General features: G+C 35.3%; 1 protein-coding gene across 9 annotated transcripts in view; it reads left to right on the top strand.

The window, feature by feature from the left end:
* ZNF236 (zinc finger protein 236) overlaps window positions 1-23,801 on the top strand; it is a 240,519-nt gene that overhangs the window by 24,822 nt on the left and 191,896 nt on the right. For 5 of the 9 annotated variants that reach the window (XM_056823558.1, XM_056823557.1, XM_007487800.3 and 2 more), the window contains exons 2-3: window positions 365-507; window positions 1,793-1,957. The exons of 1 other annotated variant lie outside the window; for it this stretch is intronic. In XM_056823558.1, coding sequence (XP_056679536.1) covers window positions 365-507; window positions 1,793-1,957 — 308 coding nt within the window. Of the gene's footprint in view, window positions 1-364; window positions 508-1,792; window positions 1,958-9,698; window positions 9,876-23,801 lie in introns of those variants that run through there. 3 more of the 9 variants (XM_056823559.1, XM_007487802.3, XM_007487803.2) reach the window with 2 other exon arrangements.

Raw genomic sequence — 23,801 nt, 5'->3', positions numbered from 1 at the left:
GTTAAAATGGAAAAAGAAAAGATGAGATGTGAGATTCCTGGATGATAAGATTAAGGTAGCATCATTATCTTAACACTTTTTTGTTCTGCAAGCTTCAAGAATAATGAATTTATTTATTTAGAAATATATTTTAGAATTATTCTAACATCCCATTTCTTTCCTACAAATTGCTTGCTTGTAATTTAGAAATATCCCTTACTACAGTTTGAAAAGAATTTCCTTAATTTGATTTTAGACTCTTATAAATAATAGTTTTTCTCAAATATATCAACACCATATAGTTTTTCAGCTAGCCAAAGTACTTACATTTGTGTAATGAGAATGACAACCAATGTTTATTGTCTATACTTGTGCAATTTTGTAGATGGAGTTTTAACATTGAATGCGGAGAACACTAATTATGCCTATCAAGTTCCAAACTTCCATAAATGTGATATCTGTCTGCTATCTTTTCCAAAAGAGACACAGTTTCAACGCCACATGAGGGATCACGAGCAAAATGATAAGGTATGTATTTTCAGAAGGGAGAGTAAGAATGTGTGCGTTGAAACTGGAGGTACCTATTGAAATTAAACATTCTGAATTAGATTTTAGTTACATTATTAATCATAACTTTCTGATAATATATTTCTTATGGGCTTCTTTCTGACTAAAAAAAAAAGCCATTATTTTTATAGTTTATTTCAACCGTGTTATTTTCTTAGCTTACCAGTAGGTTTGTGAGTTTCTAAAGAGATTGGAAACTTCATTGAATTCAGGTATTTGGATTAATTATGAGATAATATTCTGTACCCAAATTTCTTTAGAAAATATTTTATGTTTTTCAGGAGTTTAGTCATTAGCTATTGACAGCATAGAGTAACTATTTTCTGTAGCAATTTGGTACTTGCATTTAAGAATTTTGGAAGCGAACTTTATACTCTTCTGAATAAAGATTCTAAATCTTCTCTGTGTATGTCAGGAATTGCATTCTTAGCAGCTGCATAGAATTAATTCCTTGACATATGAAAAGTACCAGTAACAACTGACCAATGCTTCTTTCTTTTCATTTGTGTAGTTAAATCTAGACTGATGGGTTGTCTGAGACAAGGGAATCACAAGGGATCTTTTTGCCAGGGAATATGGGTATGGCCAATCCAGGCTTTATTTCCAGAATAAAGCAGTGACATAATTAAAGCCTTGCTTCTTTGCATCAACATGTACATGTTACCTTCTTCCATTCAGACCCCAAAAGAATGACTCTCACCAAAATTAAACACAATAATTTTATTAGCAAGAATGTTGGAAATATGTTTTCCCTCTGTTTATTTCTTTCTATCTAAAATTTAAAACTATGTTAAATTAAGTCTTTTTTGGACCTGGACATTTTTCTTTTTTTGAGATCTGTGGGTTCACTTGAAGTGGAGTTCTTTTGATATTATAGTCTGAATTTGGTCACAAATATAGGTGAACCTAGCTTGCTTTTTTATGCAACTTTCTTATTCTTAAAAATTGTTTTTTGAAGACCACAACATAATATATATGTGCAGTAATTTTTATAATTTCCTTTTGCACTTTTGTATACTGCTGGTCTAACTTTGGAAAATATGATAAGGGACTTGCTATGTGCATTTTGAAAGAATTTCTAGATTTCCATTATAGAAAATATCCTAGAAGTTACAAAGGTAGAAGAAAGAAAATACTGTATTTGATTGATGGTGCTTATAAATATTTTAAAAACCTTTTTAATGTACAAAGCATCTGTGAAAGATATTTGTATTTCAGTGGCTTTTTCACTTTTCTCTCCAAATAGCCACATCGATGTGACCAGTGTCCCCTTTCATTTAATGTTGAGTTCAACCTGACACTTCATAAATGTACCCACAACGGGGAAGATCCTACCTGTCCTGTCTGTAACAAGAAATTCTCCAGAGTGGCTAGTCTCAAAGCGCATATTATGCTACATGAGAAGGAAGAGGTAATGATTTTGGCATATACTTTTGAAAATGATTTTTTTGAAAGCATCTGGCTCCCAAAGGGAAGGACTTTTAGGTGTAAGTCAAGGACAGAAACCAAACATATGGATTTAGAAAATTTTATTCTACCAAAATTGTCTTGGCCAGTCTCATATTCACTGATTCACTTTCTAGCTGTAGCAGTCTCGTAGAATTAGAGGCATTTCACTGTAGCATATTTCTAGAATCAGAATACGATTGACAAATCAAATTAGCAGATTTGTGAACCTTGTAGAATGTTGCTGTGAAAGATAGCAATTCTCACACAAGAAATAATATAAGGATTTCCTCATCTCTGAAGGTGGTTATCTTTGCTTACTTTTGCTTTTGACTTCCATGTAATTGGAGATGGTGTAATAGGAAAAATGGCCAACTTAAATTAGTTTTAAGCAGTCTCTGTATAGGGTGAATATTTCGTCAGAATGAAATAATAAAGGAATTTTAGGTCAGTTTCACATAACTACTGAACAGACTATGATCCTAGGAAAGTTCATTCAAATGTGAATGACAATATTTTGATAGAACTAAGTTTTAATAGAAATGAAAAAAAAAGAGTTGAAGTAAATATAACATCCCTTGTTGTACTATCTTTTTTCCTAAGAATTAGTTCTTCATTGGTGAATATCAATTTTGTGGGTTATACAGGTCAATTTATGCATTTTGACAGTTTTGTTGTTCGTCAGTGTCATTGTTATATTGTAGACAGAAGAAATAAAAAGGACTTATGACTCAAATCATTCAACTTTGCTGTTTGGTAGGTAGCCTTTTGATGAAAAATTCTAGAGGAAAGAAAATCAAATGAATTGTCAATGTATTACTTTGATACTTTTTCTTAGGAAAACTTTTCATTAAAAACATTTAGTGTTAGAAAATCAGATGTGAAACTTTCTATTTTGACTATAATTAAAATCATAACTTATTTCTTACTGATATTTACAAACAAAATATATATTGATAAGAATTGTACTGGGGAAGAATCATTTATAGCATTATTTGGATTTTGTGGAGGTCTCCCTCTCAGCGAAAAAACAATTGGTGATTAGTTGACCAATCATCAAGTGCTCAATAAGCATCTACAGTCTGCCAGATAGTAAGGACACAAAGACAGAAATGAAGCAGTTTCTTTATAACTTCAAAGAGTTTGCATTCTGTCAAGGAGGAGTGTGTGTGTATATCTATATGTAGCTACATAATAAGTGCAAAGTATTTTGTGGGGAAGAATAGTGGATAAGGAAAAGAGTTCATGGAGAAGGTGATACTTGACCTGAGTTTTGGGTGAAACTAGATTCTAAGAGGTGGAGAGGAGGAAGAAATATATAACAGATATGAGAGATGTCTATTGGAAAATATGAGCATTATGTGTGGGGAATAGTAAGAAAGCCAGTATGTTAAAGTAATATGTAATAATACTGTAAAGTAGATTGGGGTCAGGTTGTGAAGGACACTGAATGTTAGAAGAGTTTGTATTTGATCTTAGAGGCAATAGCAAGTCACTGGAATATAATAATAAGTACGAGTGCTTATGACTAGGCCTGTGTTTTAGGAAAACCACTTTGGCTACTTTATAAAAGATGGCTTAGAGAAGAGAGGTTTGAAATAATGAGACCAATTATTAGGCCATTTTAGTAGTCTAAGTTAGATAGAAGCCTGAATAAGAGTGGTAGCTCAGTGAGTGAAGCTCAAGGTGGACAGCTAGGTGGCTCAGTGGATAAAGCAGTAGGCTTGGAGTCTGGAGTACTTTTTTTCAAATTTGGCTTCATATACTTCTTAGCTATGTGACCATGGACAAGTCATTTAACCCTGTTTGCCTAACTCTTGCCTTTCTGTTTTAGAGTTGTTATTAAGACAAGAAAGTAAGGATCTAAAAAAAAAATTTTTTTTTAGAGGTAGGGAGAAGGGATTGCATATGAGGAAGAAATGAACAACCGAATAGATTTGTGGAGCCAGAGAGTAAAGAACGAAGGATAACATTTAGTGTGTAAACCTAGGAGATTGTATGGATGGTAGAACCCTTGACATAAAGGGGAAGTTTGGGAGATGGGTTAAGTTTATGGAAGAAGATAAAACTGCTTTTGGACATGTTGAGTTTTAAATGCCCATTAGACATTCACTTGTAAATGTCTAATATGTATTTGATGATATGAGACTGGAGTTTAACAGAGAAACTGAATTAGGGTTTATAGATCTGGAAGTCATCTATATAGGACAGATAATTAAAATAATGGGAAATGATGAGGTAACCAGCTGAGAAAATGTAGTGAGAGAAGAGACAAGGGCTTCAGGTTAGAGCATGAAGCATAAACCCACTGCTAACTGGTGGGCTAATCTAACAAAAAAAGGCTGAATGGAGTGTTTGAGAGAGCAGTGATATGAAGGAAAAAAAAAACAGAAAGTAGAGCATATCCTGGGAAAAAGAGTAGCCAGCAGTTTCAAATGAACAATAGAGATTAAGAAGATTGAGTATTGAGGCAAGGCAATTAAGATTTGGCTACTAAGAGAATGTAGTAATTTGGCTAGACAGTTTCAGTTAAGTATTGAAGTAGGAAGTGGTATTGCAAAGGGGTGATAAATGAAATGACAGAAGAGGCACCATAGTATTATGAATAGAAAGCCTTTTTCAATGCCCAGAAGACCCAAGTTCCAACCTTAATACATATAGATTGTTGTGTCCTTCAGCAAATCACTCTTAACCCAGAAAGTCACCTCTCCAAGGCTGTTTCAGATAAAGTGATTCCTTTCATTGGTAGAGGGAATTTTCTCACCTAGAGGTCCCCTGTGCCAGTAAAATCACAGATCCAGCCCTTTTAGACCCTTGGCTTGGAAAGGGAGGGAAGATAATAAAAGTTTTTAGGGGATGAGGCTAGTGAAGTTCTTTGATTTTTTTTTTAAAGAAACAGATTGAAAATTAGAGGAAATAATTTTGCAAGGCATTCTGTTGGAGGCGATGGGCTCAAGGAGATAGGCTATGTCTGATCTCTGTCTTGGGACATCTCTCTCAACATTGTCTCACTTGGTAACCTAATCACCTACCAGGAATTTAATTATCTTTTCTTTGCAGATGACTCCAAGATTATACATTCAGTCCTACTTTTTTTTTCTTCTGAGTTCTAGGCCACTATCACTAACTACCTAATATACATTTAAAACTCTGTCAAATGGGTACCTCAAAGTCATTGTGTTAAAAACAGAATTTATTATCTTTCTCTCCAAACTCAACTCTCCAATTTCTCCAAACTCAATTTCTCCAAATTTCCTTACTTACAGTGATGGCGACATTACCATTCCAGTTTCCCAGGTTCACAGTCTTAGCAGTAACTTTGATTCAGTACTTTCTTTTAGCCTGAATATTCATTCAGTTCCAAATCTTGTCTATTTTACCTCTGTTATATATATTTCTTCATTCTTGCTCTTTTCCTCTACTAATACAGTCATCTTAGTAGTTCAAACCCTTTATCACATCACACTTTGACTACTACAAAAAGATCCCTCAGAGTCCTATCTCAGCCTACTTCAGATCTTTGTGTTTCTATTCCATTTTCTTCACTGCTTATTCTGGTAGTATGCTGAGGATACAAGTGTAAACATATTTTACTGAGGGAAGATATGATATACTTATTTATATAAATATAGTATAATTTCTGGGGCCAGGACTAACAACAGGGAGCATCAGAAAAGTCCTCTGGAAAGAGGCAGCATTTAAACCAGGGCTTGATGAGAGTTTGGAATTCCAAGAAGGGCTCAGAGGCTGAAGATGGATTCTCATGTGTAGGGAAAAGCAAGTATTCTAGTTTGTCTAGAGCATAGAGAATGTGATGAGCCTGTGAAGGCTGCTGTAAGGATGTTTTAACCCAAGGTGAATGAACCCACTGAAGCTTCTTGAGCAGGGGAGTGATATTATCATAACTGTGTGGCAAATGTATTGCAACTTTGAGAGGTTGGGTACAAAAAGACCAATTAGAAGGTCTGATGTAGTAATTGAGGTGAAAGGTCAGTCAGTAAACATTTATTAAATTCATCCTGTGTGTCAGGTACTGTGCCAAGCCTTGGGGATACAAAAGAGGCAAAAGATAGTTCCTGCCCTCCAGGAACTCACAGTCTAATGGAGGAAATAACATTTAAACAATAACATAAGAAAAAAGCTAAATACAAGACAAAAAGGAAGTAATAAACAGATGGAAAACATCAGAATTAAGACAGATTGGGAAAGGTATTGTGTAAAAGGTGAGATTTTAGCTGGGCCTTAAAAGGAAGCCAGAGACACTAAGAGCTATAGATGAGTAGGGAGGCAAGGTGGTTGGGAAATAGAAGGGAAGAGGCATTTATATAATCCTACCATGTTCTAGATGCCATGTTAAGTCCTTTGCAAATATTATCTCATTTGACCTTTCCAAAAACTCTCTGAGTTGGTGCTCTTATTATCTCTATTTTATAGTTGAGGAAACTGATTTAAGTGACTTGTTTAGGGTTACTCAACCAGTAAGTGTCTGTTGCCAGATATAAACACAGGTCTTCCTGATTCTAGGTGCAGCCTAACTGCTCTACCACTTAGTCTGGAGCAGTGGTTCTCAACCTTTCTAATGCTGTGACCCCACAATACAGTTCCTCATGTTGCAGTGACCCCAAACCAAAAAATTATTTTGGTGGCTACTTCAAAACTGTAATTTTGCTATAGTTATGATTTGGAATGTAAATACCTGATATGCATTATGTATTCTCATTGCTACAAATTGAGAGGTTGAGAACCGCTGGTCTGGAGTATTCCAGTAATGGAAGATAGTCATTGAAAATTCCCAGAGTTGGGAGATAAAGTATCTTGTTTCAAGGAATAGCAAGGAGTCCGGTGGGGGTAAGGGGTAGAGTACAAGGTGTAATAAGATTGAAAAGGAGGGCTTAGAATGCCAAATTGAAGATTTTTATATTTGTTCCTGGAGATGATAGGGAGCTACAGGAGTTTGTTAAGTAAGGGAGTGACATGGTAGATCTTGTGCTTAGAAAAATCACTTTGATGGCTAAGTGGAGAATGAATTGGAGTGAGGACAGACTTGTGGCAGGGAGGCCAATCAGCAGGCTATTAAAATTGTGCTGGGATGAATAAGTGAGGGGTCTGCAGCATGGTGTTGACAACATCAGAAGAGTAGGGGCTTTATTCAAGAGATATTACAGAGGTAAAATTGATAGGCCTTGGCAACAGAATGGGTATGATTGGGTGAGAGATAAATAATGAGAATGCCATCTACTACTTTTTGAGTCTGGGCCACTGAGAAGATGATGTTGCCTTAGACAGCAATAGAGAAATTTGGAAGAGAGGAGAAATTGAGGAAAAGGATAATTAATTACAATTTGGACTTGTTGAGTTTATGCTGTTTACTGGATAGACAATTTGAGTTGTTCATTATGGAATTGGAAGTTTGAAACTGAAGTCAGCAGAGAAGTTAGGACTAGATAGGTAAATTTGTGAATCATCAACATAGAGGTGATAATTGAATCCATGAAAGTTGATAAGAATACCAGGAGAAGTAGTAAAAAGTGACAATTATTTGGTACAACCACGGTTAGTAATTGTGATCTGGGAGAAGATCTAGTAGAAGAACCAGGAGAAATTAGTATCCAGAAAATCTGGAGAGGGGTATCAAGGCAAAGAGGGCACTTGACAGTGTCAGAGGCTGTAGAGGAGATAAGATAGATGAATCCTAAGAATAGGTTTCATTGGATTTGGCATTTATGAAATTATTGGTAACCTTGGAAAGAGCAGTTTCAGCTGAGTGATGAGGTCATAATCCAGATTGTAGAGATTTAAGAAGAGAACAAGAGGAGAGAAAGTGGAGGCACCTTTTTTTTTTAAATGAATTTATTCACAGAAAGGAGGTGAATAATGGGATAATAATGGGTATAAAGAATCAAATGAGTTTTTTGAGCCTGGGGAGACACAGGCATTTTTCTAGGCTGTAGTAAAACAGCCAGTTGATGGGAAAAGATTGAAGATGAGTGAGAAAATGAGGCTAATATAGGTGAAAATCTACTAGAGGAGACAGGAGGGAATGAGATCACTTGTGCATGTAGGTGATTGGCCATGGCACGAAGAGCTACCTCATCATGGTAGACAGAAATGAAGGAGAAGATAATGGTAAAAGGGATTTGAGAGATATGAGATAAATGGGAGAGAAGAGAGAGTTCATGATGAATAGCCTCAGTTTTTTTCTGTAAATTATGAGTTGAGAGGGCAATTGGAAGGAAGCCATGAAATGACTAGGAAATGCAAAGATTTGGAAGAGTTACTTTGGGGAGTGGGATAATGAGTTAATTAATTCTACAAGTGTTGTCTTGAATTAGGCAGCCTAGTAGGACCCAGTTCAGGTTATATAATATAAATGTAGTGGACAGAGACAAACAGGATGGTCGTATGATTGTCTCCATCTTCTATTAGCAGCATGTGTGCAGCAGTGAATATTGTAGATGATGAGAGTGATCTGGGGCTGAGGCTTGATAGTACAAGTTTAGTAGAAGGATAAGGGTGTAAGGAATTCAAGAGAAGAGGACCATATAGAGTTGAACTATTTCACCAAGGGGCCAAGATTAGGAAAGGAAATGAGAGCAATGAGTGCAGGAGTGATGGCCTGAGGAAGATATGAGTTTTTTGAGATATTGTAGATCATGGGGTGGGCAAAGAACAATTTTTGGTAAGAAGAGGCAGAAGGATAGATTGAAAGCCAATGGATTGTGATCAAATAGGGCAATTTCAGAATTCATGAACATGGAGATTGTACATTTATAAATTCTAGCAAGATCAAGGGAATGACCTTTGTGTATAGCTGAGGTGGGATGGAAGGTCCTGTGAAGTGAGTGAAGACTGAGTGGTTAGGGGTTTGAAGGAGAGTCATTGGGTATGTTCAGTCTTCAAGTATAAAGGAGTAGGAGAGGAGAGAAAAATAGTGAGTCAGGTATTAAATTAAACGAGGAAGGAAGAGGGGGTAGCTTTGATATCTATATAACCACTACCAAGATTTTGATTGGGTAATCAATGTAGATTAAGTGAACCTCAAAGGAGGAAAGGTTACTGAATGATAGAGGTAGAGGGGAAACCTGGAAATGTCAGTTTAGTGCAAGAGATATTCTAGTTTTAGAGTGTGACTCTCGAGTTGGTAAAAATAAATGAAAGTGCCATTAGTGCTGTTAAGGGTTGTCAGGAAGGCTATGTCAATAGGACAGAATCAGAAGATGGAAGGAATTGGAAAGGATTTAAGATGAGACCATCTTTGATGTTTCTGAGAGATTCTAGAAGGCCCAGTGAAAAGGGTGGGTAGCTTTTTGTTGGAACTTTAGTGGGGGCTGGGATGGTTTGAAGGAAATGGGAAAAGAGAGTCATGTGTTATAGGATGGGAAATGAAATTTAGATGATGACCTCTGAGGTTTCAGAGTAACTGACTGGGGAGGGAATGACCAGGGAAGAGTCTGTTAATCATTAAGTAAAAATTTTAGAGAGATTTTTCAAAGTCAGTAGTATTATGATTTCTGTGTAATATCCTTTTAGAGGTTTGGGCATTTAAGGCTGAAGAATAAGAACTTGGAGCAGAAGGAGTGGGGAATATTCTCCTTCCCTGAAGGCAGGAGACTTAGACTGGAAACTTGAAGGAATGTGCCCTCTTCTTTCATCTTAGCAGTAGGAGCCTGGTATGATGGAATGGTGCCTCTCTTCTTCCCCTGCAGGCTGCAGATCAGGCAGGAGACACCTGGGGCACGATGGTATGATGCCTCACTCTCTTCCTCCCACTCTCACCAGAGGCTGGAGACCAAGCAGGAGATTTGTGGAGATCAGGCTTGATGATAATGCCCCCTCCTCTCCTCTTCCTTCCTCTCCTCTTCCCTCTGGTGACTGGAGGTCAGGTAGGAGACACATGGGGCATAGTAGTATGGTACAAAAAGACCATGTCAAAGGCTAATGAAATCATTGAGGTGAAAGGTGATATGGAATGAGGGGTTGTGGTGGATATAGGAGAAGGAAACAGATATAGAGATTTGAAAAGAGAATTGACATGATGGGGAGTGAGTGAGAGCTAAGAGTTGATGATGACTCCTACATTGAAAACAGGAGTGAGCAGAAGAATGTTAAGAGTCTTGGACAAAAGTAGGAAAGTTAGGAGGGGGAGTAAGTTTAGAGAAGGGGCTTCTAACTTAGATCTAGAGTTCTGCAAGGTGTCTATGAATAGATTTCTGAGAGTCTATGAGCTTGGATGGAAAAAAAATGCATATTTATTTTCACTAACTTCTAACTGAAATTAACCATTCCTTCAATTATCACTATAGGCAATAAACATTTTAAGAAGGGATCCGTAGACTTTATTGTACTGCCAAAAAAATCTATGACCTAAAAAATGGTTTAAAACCCTATTTTAGAGTGAAAGATGAGTTTTATTTTGCACCTGTTCAGTTTATGATGACTGTAGGACATCTAGATGGATATGGCCAACTTTTGGCTGGAGATTACAGACCTGGAGATTAGAGGAGAAATGAGAGCTGTTTATTTTGAGTCAGACATAGAGATGTTAATGTAGTTCATAGGAACTGAAGACCATTACTAAGAGAATGAGCAGAGAGAAAAAGGAGAAAGCCTACAATAAAAGCCCTTGGGAATATCCTCACACTGAGAGTAAATCATAAATGATTTTCCTTTTAAAGAAACTAAGAAGTATTAACCTGTTAGGTAGGAAGAGGCAGAGCAGTTACAAAAAGCCTGGGAATGGAAAGTATCCATAAGTAGGATGTGGTCAACAATGTTAAACCATTAAAGTGAAGAAGGGGGGGAACCAAGAAAAAGCCATCAGATTTAGCATTAAGAATCAACTTCTATATAAATTATAATCTGTTGTCTCATTATGATTTGGACATACCCTAAGTTCTCATAGGCTATGGCAATGGAGCATAATTCTTGGCAGGTTTACTATGATGGAAATGCTTGAATTATATAGATCTAGCAAAAATTTATGTCTGTTATCTGAAGGCCAATCAAGTTAAATATGGAGGTCATCACTGAGAAGTTTATTGTGCCATCACAGGTTCTCAGAGTTGGAAAGAACCTAAAAAGGTGTCTAGTCATACCTGCACATACCCATGTAGAAGGTATCCCTAAAGACCTTCATTGAGGAGGAACCCATGATATCACAAGGTATTCAGTTCTACTTTTAGATAGATAGCTCTTTTGTTGTTCAGTAATTTTTCAGTCATGTCTGACTGTGATTCTGTTTGGGGTTTTCTTGGCAAAGATATTGGGATGATTTTCCATTTCCTTCTTCAGTTCATTTTATAGATGAGGAAACTGAGGCAGAGAGGGTCAAGTGACTTGCCCAGGTTTACACAATTAGAAACTGTCTGAGACCAGATTTGAACTCAAGAAGATTCATCTTCCTGACTCCAGGCCTGACTACTGCACCACCTATCTGTCCTTTAGATAATTTTAATTGTTAGTAAATCAAGTCTACATTCACCTCTTTTCAGTTTCTAATCATTGTTCCTAATTTTGGCTGTTGGAACTAAGTAGAACTAATGTGGTGGGTGGTGCAGTAGGTGGAGTGTTGGACCTGTAGTCAGAAAGGTCAGAGTTCAAGTCTTCTCTCAGGTACTTATTAGCTGTGAGCTCCAAGGCAAATCATTTAATCCCTGTTGTCTCAGTTTTCTCAGTTGTAAAATGAGGATGATAATATCACCTTTCTCACAGAGTTTTTATGGGAATGAAATGAGATAATATTTATTAAGTACTCTGCACAGTGTTTGGTTCCCCCTTTCATATAATAACCCTTCCAGTATTTGGAGGCAGCTACTTCTTTTCCATTTACTTTTTGCCAAATTTTTTCCAGCCTTTTTATGTTCTTTTTTAAAATGAAGCCTTGAGAATTAAATATAATACTTCTAATGTGGTCTGACAGTAGCAGAGTACAGGACAATTACCTCCCTAGTTCTAGAGATTGCATCTCTCCAGATCACTAGTTGTTTGGCTATCATGCATTTTGTCATGATGCATTTTGGGGGCTGTGCATTCCACAAAAGGGACAGATTCATAAAATGGCTTTCTTTTTTGTGATATCCTCCTTATGTAAAATTTGGTGGTTACTTTGTGCCAAGCACTGCTATAAATACTGAGGATATAAACACCAGACCAACAAGATACTCCCTATCTTCAAGGTGCTTACATTCTAATGGAAGAAGACAATACATTTAGGGAACTGGAAAATGAGTGGAGATGGAGGAGCTTCAAGTTGTTCTTAAAATAGTGGTCTCAGGAAGAAGTCACTAATCGATACAGCAGGGACTCAAAGTGAGGGGTTTCTTCAGTGGGCAAGGGGTTAGGAAAGGAGAGGGAGTCCTGAGCTGAGAGAGTGCATGACAATGGCAGTGCAGTGGGTGAAGTGTTGGACCTTTAGTCAGGAAGACAGAAAATATAGTAGGTGTTGCTAAAAATCAGATGAGTTTAGATTGCATACAAATAATAATGTAAACATTAATATATTTATGCAGCATGTCATGTTTATCCCACAATCATCAAGTTTATATGCTACTACATCTTTATTATAATTCTTGCTATAAATGAAACTTGAATAAGTTGCAACTAAATTTCAGTGATTCACAATTTGTCTTTAGAGAGATCAAATAAATGAGTTCAGACTTGGTTTCAACATTTTCATGAGTTGCTTGGCCACCTGGTATTGTAAGAACAGGCAAAAAACTTTGTTATGATACTTGTACCTTATGTGCACTGGATGAAATATGACATTAGAATTTTATAAATTTCTTTAAATGAACTTCTTATTACTTGATGATTAATGTGAAAAAGAGTAGAAGAGAGGATGTTGGAAACTATGTTGGAAAATTATATTTGGGATCAAAGATTTGTTGACTATGCAGAATTTTCACACCTATACAAAATAATTTTTTTGAAATTTTCTAGTATTACTCCTCCATTGAAGAGCTACTTAGAGCAAAACTAACCACATCTGAGATTATATGGAGTATTCTTTTGTTATCTCCCACCTCTCTCACCTCATTGTGTTTCATCATCTGTTCTCTGGGACCAAGATTGATTATTGTGATTAATCAGACATTTTAGTTTGCATTATTATTGCCATTGTACATATTGTTCACACTTTTCTTTTATTATTCTTCATTAGTTCATATAAATCTTTTCATGTTTTCTGACTTGTTTATATTTGTTGTTTCTTACAGTGAAATAATATTTCTTTATATGCATAAATTTATATGACCATTTTCCAGTGGGCACCCACTTTGTTTCTAGATTATTATTATTTTTTTTGGTACCACAAAAAGTACTTCTAGAAACATTCTGGAATATCTTTTTATCTTAAAGCTTTAGTCTTATGCCCAATAATACGATTACCAGGTCTAATAGTATGAACAGTTTCTTGTCTACTTTCTTCTCCAAATATTCTTAAAGGTAATGAATTTATTGTGTATACAAAATGTCATTAAAATGAAACTGACTACATATACTTCTGTTTGAAACATATGAGTGAATTTGGTATGTAATATTTCTTTTTTAGATAAAAAGTAATTTTTCTGAACTACTGGCCTTAAATCATGATTAGTATTATATTTGCAGATTGCCATTTAGGATGTTTTGTTCACTGGTAATTATTTTTAATGCACATTTTTTCCAATATATTTGGTTGGAAAAAGCTATATTTTTTACATGTAGAAATAGCTTTGGCAAAGAAGCTTTATTGTGATTTACATCAGTTTAGATTGAAAAATATGTTTTTGTTTACATAAATCATTAGTATTTCTATATATTACCAATAAAGTGCAATAGCAAGATATAGAGAAATTCTATATAAGGTAACTATGGAGAATATAAAATACATGGGATACTATCTGCCAAGACAAACCCAGGAACGATATGAGCACAATTATGAACTACTTTCCACATGAATAAAGTTAGATCCAAACAATTTTAAAAAATATTAATTGATCACAGGTAGGCTAAACCAAAATAATAAAAATGACAATTATAGCTACTTATTCATTGCCATTTCAATCAAGTTACCAAAAAAATTAATTCATAGAACTAGAAAAAATAATAAAATTCATCAAGAACAACAAAAAAGAATTCAGTGGAATTTATGGGGGAAAAAAGTTAAGGTAGGTAGCCTAGCTGTATCAGTTTTCAAAGTATATTATAAAACAGTAGTTATCAAAGTAGTATCATACTGGTTAAGAAAAAGAATGGTAGATCACTGGAATAGGTTACACAGTACAAAGTAGTAAATGACCATAACAATCTAATGTTTGATAAAGATTCCAGATTTTGGGACAATAACTGACTTTCACAAAAATAGCTGGAAAAACCAGAAAATAGTATGACAGAAACTAGGTATAGATCAATGCTCATATCATGTACCAAGATATGATCAAAATAGATATGTGATTTAGTCAAGAAGTATGATACCATAAGCAAATTGGGGGAGCATGAAATCGTTTACTTGTCAAATCTATGTATAACAGAAGAATTTAGGATCAAACAAGAAATGGAAAGATGAATTTTAGGACCAAACAAGAAATGGAAAGATTATAGGTTGTAAAGTGAATAAGTTTCATGATATTATGTGAAACTGTTTTTGCATAAACAAAACCAATGCAAACAAGTTTAGATGGAATGCAGAAAACTGGAGGAAAAGTTTTATAGCAAATATATCTGATAAAAGTCCCATTTTTTAAATATATAGAGAACTGACTCATATATATATATACACATATATATATGTATGTATATAAGAAAACAAGTCATTCCTTGTCATGTCAAAGGAGATGAACTGACAGTTTTTGGATGAAAGACTCAAAGATATCTATAGTCAAGGGAAGAGCCTTTAAATAACTCATACTTAGAGAAATGCAAATTAAAACATTTCTGAGTTACTACTTCATACCTATCAGATTGGCTAGTATGACAGGAAAGAAAAATGATAAATGTTGGCGAAGATGTGGGAAAAACACTAATGCACTGTTGGTGGAGTTGTGAACGAAATCAATAATTCTAGAGAGCAATTTAGAAGTATGCCCAAAGGGCTATAAAACTGCATACTCTTTGATCCAGCAATAACACTACTAGGTCTGTATTCCGAAGAGATTTTAAAAAAGAGGGATGGGGAAAGGATTCATATACTTTTGTTTATGTTTATAATGTTTATAAAGCTCTTTATATTGTGGCAAAGAATTGGAAATTGAGGAAATGTTCATAAATTACAAAATGACTGAACAAATTGTGTGAATGATTATAATGGAATATTATTGTGCTATAAGAAATAATGAGTAGGATGATACAAAAATTTTGGAAAGACTGAACTGATGCAAAGTGAAATGGGGAAGATTAAGAGAACATTGTACCCAGTAATAGCATTATTATACAATAATCAGCTACAAATGACTTAGCTGTTCTCAGCAAAGCAATGATATAAAACTCATGACAAAAAATACTACCCACCTTCAAAGATAGAATTGATAAAATGAATGCAGATTGAAGCATACAGGTTTTCACTTTATTTTCTTTTTTTTAAATACGAGTCTTCTTCCACAACATGACCAATATGTTTTGCGTGATCACATATGCATACCATTGATAAAATTGCTTACCATCTCAGGAAATGGGGAGGGAGGGAGAAAATTTGGAACTCAGAATTTTAGAAAACAAATATTAAAATTGTTTTTACATGAAATTGGGAAAAATATATTTTAAAAATTAATATGCTTTTGGAAATCAGAGAAGATAAACTTGTTTATTATCTGTGTATTTGTTATACATTTGATATTGTGATTTACGATGATATTATGTGGGCCGGAGTGCCTCTGGGAGTATTGAGTCAGAGACAGGTGGGAGTTAATGAAGAGTTAAAAGGAATGACACTTATCAGCAGACTTCTTGTTTTATTCCATCAAGCTTCTCCTCCACTAGGCTTTAGCCTTCTGCTTCAAGCTTCTGACTCTGCTGAGCCAGAAGCAATCCCTATATTACTTTTTACCATGGGAACCAAGCTAGCTCATTATTGGAATCAAACAGTCAACAAAAATATTTTTGACTAGAGCCTGGCATCTGGAACCATGGATGGAATTTCTTCCTACTCTCCATATCTTTATCAAGGTTACATTGTTCTCTTCAACTGTGTCCTCTTTGTGACCTTATAGGATGAGGGGAGGGAGAGTTTGGGGGGGATTTAACCCCTTGATCCCCCAAGTTGTGGATACTGAATTCAAGGTTTTTGTTGATTTTGGAACTTTGGGGAATATAGAATCAGAAATCCATGTTTAATGTAATGTTGCTACTTTTACCAGGAAACAGGGTGTTGGGAGGAACATAATGTTACTTTGTGTTGCTCTTTAGTGATTTTATTATGAGCAAGAATTTCAGTTTTGAGGTCTAATTCATTAGAAGGAAAAATGTTAAGCATCAAAGAATGAGATAACTTATAGGAAACACTTTTTAAAATGTATACTGTGTAAGAATATGTGTTCTTAAGTGCTAAACTAAATATATGCATTTGCTGGTTGTGGGTGTGTATATTCTCATTTTTTTCTGAAGATTGGTACCTACTTTTCAAGACACATTTTGTGTCAGTCCACTTTATGGAATTTTAACCATTTTTTATTATTATTAATTTATTTTGCATGCAGCTACCTGTTTCCATGCTTTTATGTTCCCTTCTTCTCATACCCATCATATATTTTCTTTTCATCACCCCATTTTAGACTCTTTATCTTTTTTTTCACTGAACACCACTCCTACTCCAACACCATCCCCAGCCCTCCCTTGGGTTCTTTCCTTCTTAAAAATTTCTTATAACAGTTTGGATCACTTTTTTTGTCCTTTTCAAATATCTCTTTTTAATACTTATCTCTTATGTATCCTGGTCTCTCTTCAGTAGACTAAACTCTTTGAGAGTTGCTTAAAACAGTCCTTTGCATAGAACAAATACTTAATAACTCAGTTGAATTTAAGTATTAGAATGTCTTGAGGTGCATTTTGGAGTGAACAGAATTTTGTAGATTCAAACCTACAGGATTTGATTTTTGAAACTAGTTTTGAAAGAGTTGAGTGAAGGGAGTGTAATATAAGGAGCAAGACATTTCAGAGAAGGTGTTTAATATGTCGAAGCCTAGAGTCAGGAGAAAGTTGTGTAGGATTCTTTAGGAAGGATTAGAATAAGGTTTCTCTGTTGGGAGGAGTAGAAGAATGAGGAATTTGGTAGCCAATTGATAGAAGGCCTGAATACCATATTGATGAATTTAGATTTTATAACCAGTAGGAAGCTACTATGGATTCTTGAGCATGAAAGTGTTAGAATTCGTGTAAGATTACTTGAGTAGGAGGGTAGCTCCGTGAATTGAGAGCCAGGCCTAGAGACAGGAGGTCCTAGGTTCAAATGTGACCTCAGACACTTCCTAGCTGTGTGACCCTGGGCAAGTCACTTCACCCCCATTGTCTAGCCCTTACCACTCTTCTGCCTTGGAACCAATACACAGTATTGACTCCAAGACGGAAGGTAAGGGTTAAAAAAAAAAAAAGATTACTTGAGTAGCTATTAAGTAGGAAGAATTGTGAATAATACTATTGTCTAGAAGACCAGCTTAGATACTAAGTGTCATATAGTATTTATGTATTTATTTATATTTAGAATAATAGCTCCTATTACATGTCAATCCCAAAGAGTCTTATTTCTATTTTAAAGATTTGGGAACTGAGGCATTGAGATATTAAGTGACTTTCCCACAATCATGCAGCTAGTAAGCATCTAAGGTGAGGCTGGAACCCAGGTCTTGGGATGTCAAATCTGGCACGTTAGCAGTTTTACCTAATATAAAATGTTGGGGAAAAATACAATCATAATTATTTCATAATAGCTTTCTTTAAAACATTTTTTTAGACTTTTTTCCAATAACATGTAAAAGCAATTATCATTTAGAAATTTTTTTTAAGTGCCAAATTCTCTCCTTCTCTTGCTACCTCCCCTCTCCCTGAGATGGGCAAGCAATTTGATATAGGTTATATCTATGCAGTCCTGCAAAACATATTTCTGTATTCATGTTGTGAAAGAAAACACAGAAGAAAAAAAAGTCATGAAAAATTATAGAAGTCAAAAATAATATACTTTGATTTCTATTCAAACTCTTATCAGTTCTCTCTCTGGAAGTAGATAGCATTTTTCATCACAAGTTTTTGAGAATTGTTTTGGGTCTATGTACTTTGTATTGCTGAGAATAGCTAAGTCATTTATAGTTGACTTGATATCTTTATTGATAGACCATGGAGCAATAATTGCATAATTTCTTCCTAGTAGAAAATCTTCAACTCCTATTGAAGAAAAAAAAATAAAATGTAACAAACTATATGAGAACAGAGAAAAACTGCACCGTTATAACAGTTTTTTTTTTTTTTATAAAAGCTACCTGCAGTCTTGTCGCCCTGGATTCTTCATTATATGTCACCTTCCCCCTCTCCTCCCATCCAATTGACAAGGCCTTTCAATTTTACCTTTGGAAAATCTCTCAGATATGCTTCCTTCTTTCTGCTGATACTGCCACTGCCCCAGTATAGGCCCTCATCACCTCACATCTAGTGTAACAGTAACCCCAACATGTAGTCTTTGTTCCAATGACACTGTACTGTTGGCTATTCCATGAACAAGATAATCCACCTCTTTCATGCCTGGATTGCTTTCAGTCCTCTCTTGCATTTATTGACCCCACTAGCTTCCTTTAAGTACTACCTTCTGCAGAAAGTGTTTCTCAACCTCTTTTAATTCTATAGTGGCTTTCCTTTATAAATTGTCTCCTGTTTATCCTTTATATATCATTCTTTGTGTCTATTTGTTTGCATGTTGCCTTACCTATTAGATCATGAGCTTCTTGAAGGTAAGAATTATCTTTTGCTTCTTCTTGTATCCCCAGTGCTTTGCATAGTGCCTGCCACATAGTAGATGCTTAATCAATTTTAATTGATTAATTGATTGGTTACCTCAACTCTGTAATTTTTTCTAAATGGACTTCTTTAACAATTGTAAAAGTATTTTGTCATCTCTTATCTCCTGCTGGGATTACTTTCTCATTCCAGGAATAAACACTTCTAGGTATATGGTAAATGCTTTCTGAGGAGAGCCCCCTTCCCACTTTTCTTTTGTTGATTCCTCCTTTCTCTGTCTTTTCATTTCCATGAAATACTTTACTTATCTATCCTGTATTTCCTTAGAATGCTGCTGATTGACTGCAAGTTCTTAGCTGACTTGAAAAGTCAAAAAACCAAATCTGTGGCCTAGGTAGCTGAAGCTGCTATCACTTGTGTATTTTTCCTTTGGTTAGTATGCTAATAGATTTCTTTGCTTTAAGTTTGACCTTTTTTTCTTAATTGAAAAAATTTATTTAATTAAGTAATTTAGAATATTTCCCCATGGTTACATGATTCCACTGGTTTGACCAAGACCTATTTCCATATTATTGATAATTGCAGTAGGGTGATTGTTTAGGGTCTACATCCTTAATCATGTCCCCATCAACCCATGTGATCAAGCAGTTGTGTTTCTACTCACACAGTTCTTCCTCTGGATGTGGTTAGTGTTCCTTCTCATAAGTCCCTTAGAGTTGTCCTAGATGATTGCATTGATGCTGGCAGAGAAGTCCATTACATTCGATTGTACCACAGTGTATCAGTCTATGTTTATAATGTACTCCTAGTTCTGCTTCTTTCACTATGCATCAATTCCTGGATTACAGTTCACATGGAATTCCTCCAGTTCATTATTCCTTTGAGCACAATAGTATTCCATCACCAACATATACAATTTGTTCAGCCATTCCCTAATCAAATGGCATCCCCCTCATTTTCCAATTTTTGCCACCACAAAGAGCGCGGCTGTAAAATATTTTTGTACAAGTCTTTTTCCCTATAATCTCTTGGAGGTAGAAACCCATTAGTGGTATGGCTGGATCAAAGAGCAGACAGTCTTTTAAAGCCTTTTGGGCATAGTTCCAAATTGGCTTCTAGAATGGTTGGATCAATTCACAACTCCACCAGTAATGCATTAATGTCCCAATTTTGCCACATTCCCTTCAACATTTATTACTTTCCTTTGCTGTCATATTAGCCAATCTGCTAGGTGTGAGGTGGTACCTCAGTGTTGTTTTGATTTGCATTTCTCTAATTATAAGAGATTTAGAACACTTTTTCATGTGCTCATTGATAGTTTTGATTTCTTTATCTGAAAATTGCCTATTCATGTCCCTTTCCCATTTATCCATTGGGCAATGGCTTGATTTTTTTGTACAATTGATTTAGCTTCTTATATATTTGAGTAATTAGACCTTTGTCAGAGTTTTTTATTCTTATTTTTGACCCTTAGTCATTTGACTTTTGCTGATGGGTGCAATTCATGGTTTCTCAGAAGATAGAATTCCCAAGCCGTAACCATCTTAGATAAAATAAAAATACAGAATTGGGATTAATGTATATTTGAGGTATGTTTGCAGTTGAACTTTTCCAATTTTCTACCTGGTCTTTAAGTATCTGGTTAGAGTTTACTCAAGACTCTGGTCCTTACCCTTTGTGGAAAGGAGACATTATAGTCCTCTTTTGAATCTTCATCATTGAGCTGGGGACAGAGTCAATAGAGTATTGAGTGGGAAAGAAAGTGATAAATGTACTGTGACAGTGGTGAAGGTAGGCTGCTTTTGAAGTACAATGCCATATCTTTGCTGAACATTATTTAATGTTCTGGTAAATTTTAGGGATGATGGCATGTTTACTCTCTGAAGATATCTATGTAAATCACTCAACCAACCATAAGGAATTGACCTATCATCCTCCCAAAATATATTCCATGAAATTCCAGCGTCATGGGGGGAGGGGCATTATAGAGACTATTGGTTTCAGCACCCCTATTTTACACCCCATTCATGAGACCCTAGATTCTGTCCAAGATTTTGCTCCTTTAGGAAGCAGAGATCCTCTTAGTCCGTTTGTGGGTGGGATCAGCAAAAATTGCTCAAACTTGTTATTTTTTAAAGAAATATTATTGTTGAATTATGTTTGAAGACAGTTTATATACCATAAAGTGTGATAATCTAATATCTAATTAGGATATAAAAAAAGAAAAAATCAATTCTGATATGTGGCAAAAGAATCATAAAATCATGAGATTTACATTTAAAAGTGATCTTAGAGGCCATCCAGTTCACCTATTTCCTTTTTACATATGAGGAAATTGAGGCACAAAAAGGTTATATGACTTGCCTAGGATCCTACACTATGTTTGTCTCTTATTCTAGGCCAAGCATTTTATCCACCATTTTCCTGTGAATGTGAAGGATAGGAAATATGTTAGATGATAAGAAAAATATTTACATAAAAATAAAAAAATTACTTTAGACCCTCCAGTCTGAGAGACTGGAGAGAAAGGTAGTAGCTCCATTTCTTTTAAACCTTTATCTTCTGTCTTAGAATCAATCCTGAGTATTGGTTCCAAGGCAGAAGAATAGTAAGGACTAGGCAGTTGGAGTTAAGTGATTTGCCCAGGGTCACACAACTAGGAAGTTTGTCTGAGGCCAGATTTGAACCTAGAATCTCCCATCTCTAGGCCTGGCTCTCAATCCACTGAGCCACCCAGCTGCCCTGGGTAGAAACTCTATTGACAGAAATCTTAAAGAGAATTTCTTTTTTTAGCATTTAGCATTTTAGAAGTAATGTTCATAATATATATCTCTGCTAATCCCCACCCCTTCTGTCAAGGGCATTAACTAGTTAAAGACAATTTCCTTCCATGTTTTTACTGATTATAAGGCCTAGGAACGGAAAATGCTCTTTTTGTTGTTGTTGTTGTTTGTTTTTTTGAAGAATTTTATAAAATTTGAGAGTTGAAGGGACTCAATCATCTAAATCATCTAATCCAAACTTGAACTGTACTTGAAAGTGATTCCCACTATAACATACCCAACTAGTTACCTTCTAGCTTCTTGGAGAACTTCTTGGAGAACTCTGGATTACTCCACTGTAGGCCTCCATCAGTGTTGACATTGAATCATTAATAACAATTCTTTGAATCTGGCTTTTCAGAAAATTTGAGAGCATCTAATTGTATTAACATCTAGTTGGTCCATTAGTTAGTCAATCAACATTTATCAAGTACTTACTATGTGCTAGATACTATGCTAAGTATAGAAGCTACTAAATTAAAAAAGCCAACTGTCTTCAAGGAGGCAGTTGTAGTATCTGGGTCCATAAGACATATATATGAGTAGATGAGGGTAATCTGAAAGGGGAGACATTAGCATCTGGGTTAAATTAGGCCTTCTTTAGAAGGTGGTATTTAACTGAGTTTTGGAGGAAGTGAGGAAGGAGAGAATTTCAGACAAAGAATTTAGCTGATACCAAGGCACAGAGATGAAATATGGAATGTCAAGTGTGAGAAGCAGTAAATTGGTCAGTCTATCTTCAGTATTGAGAAGGGAGTAGAGTTTAAGAAGACTAGAAAGATAAGGCCAATTTGCGAAGAGCTTTAAAGAATAAACAAAAATCTCTATATGTATTTGATTCAAGTGATACTAGGGAGCCATTAGAGTTTATTGAGTAAGTGGAAGGAGGGAGGGTATTGTCAAACCTACTCTTTAGGAAAATCATTTTGGCTGTTAAGTGGAATGTAGTTGGGAGATACTTTTTAGTAGGGAAATAAGGTAGAAGGCCATTGAACTAGACCTTGTCTTCCATCTTCTCATGAATAATATGAGATGTTTTATTAAGATTGTTGTAAAAATCAAGTTAAATTATATTAATAGTATTCATTTCATTTATCAATTTAGTAATCTTCTTTGTCAAAAAGAAAATGTATTTAGCTTGGTTTGACATGTTCTTGAAGTCATGTTCTTCCTTTTTTACTATTAGCATGTCCACCAACAGTCTTCTTAGAGTGATCTATTCAAGAATTTCCCAAGGAATCACTGCTTACTGGATTATAGTTGGTCTCTCCCTTTTTTAAAAATAATTTGGACAGGGGCATTTGTCCAAAAATCTCAAGATATTTCTCTTTTTCTAGCATTGTTTTCATTATTACTTGAAATGACTCATCATTAACAACTGCTAATTTATTATGTGAACAGAAAGGGATATATCTTATCTAGACCAAGTAACGTGGCTTCATTGATCTTTTTTGTTTTTCTTAGCTTCCCATACCAACTTCAGGTCATTTTGAGCTTCTGCACTAATGTCAGTATAGAACTGTGCTTTGTATGGTCTACATTATATCCCTGCTTTTATCTTCTGTTCATTGCTATTTAAAAAAACAACTATGTTAATGATTTCCATATGTATTTCCATTGATCTATTTAGAAATCTTGGGCAGTTAAGTGGCACAGTAGATAAGAGTTCCAGGCTTCGATTCAGGAAGACTTACCTTCCTGAGTTCAGATCTGGTCTCAGACATTTACTAGTTGTATGACCCTGGGCAAGTTATTTAACTGTTTACCTTAATTTCCTCATCTGTTAAGTCAGCTAGAGAAGGACATAGCAAACTACTCTATTTGGGGCAAGAAACCCCAAATAGGATCATAAGGATTTGTACGTGACTGAAGACAACTGAACTACAATAACATTCAGACATGTTATTGCGTCAGATTGGAATTGTTTCACTTTTGTCTTTAGAAGTCTTATGCATTCCCTATCCTACATATACTAACCCCCTTTGTAAAATTTGAGTTCATGGGATTTGATCTAACCCTCCTTCAAACTGTTTGAAATCTGCTTTCCCTAAATCTAAGGTACATGTTAAATAG

Source organism: Monodelphis domestica, chromosome 3, assembly GCF_027887165.1.
Source record: "Monodelphis domestica isolate mMonDom1 chromosome 3, mMonDom1.pri, whole genome shotgun sequence".
Lineage (NCBI taxonomy): Eukaryota > Metazoa > Chordata > Mammalia > Didelphimorphia > Didelphidae > Monodelphis > Monodelphis domestica.
The sequence above is the reverse complement of the archived record's forward strand: the minus strand, read 5'-3'. Positions and strand labels throughout refer to the sequence as shown.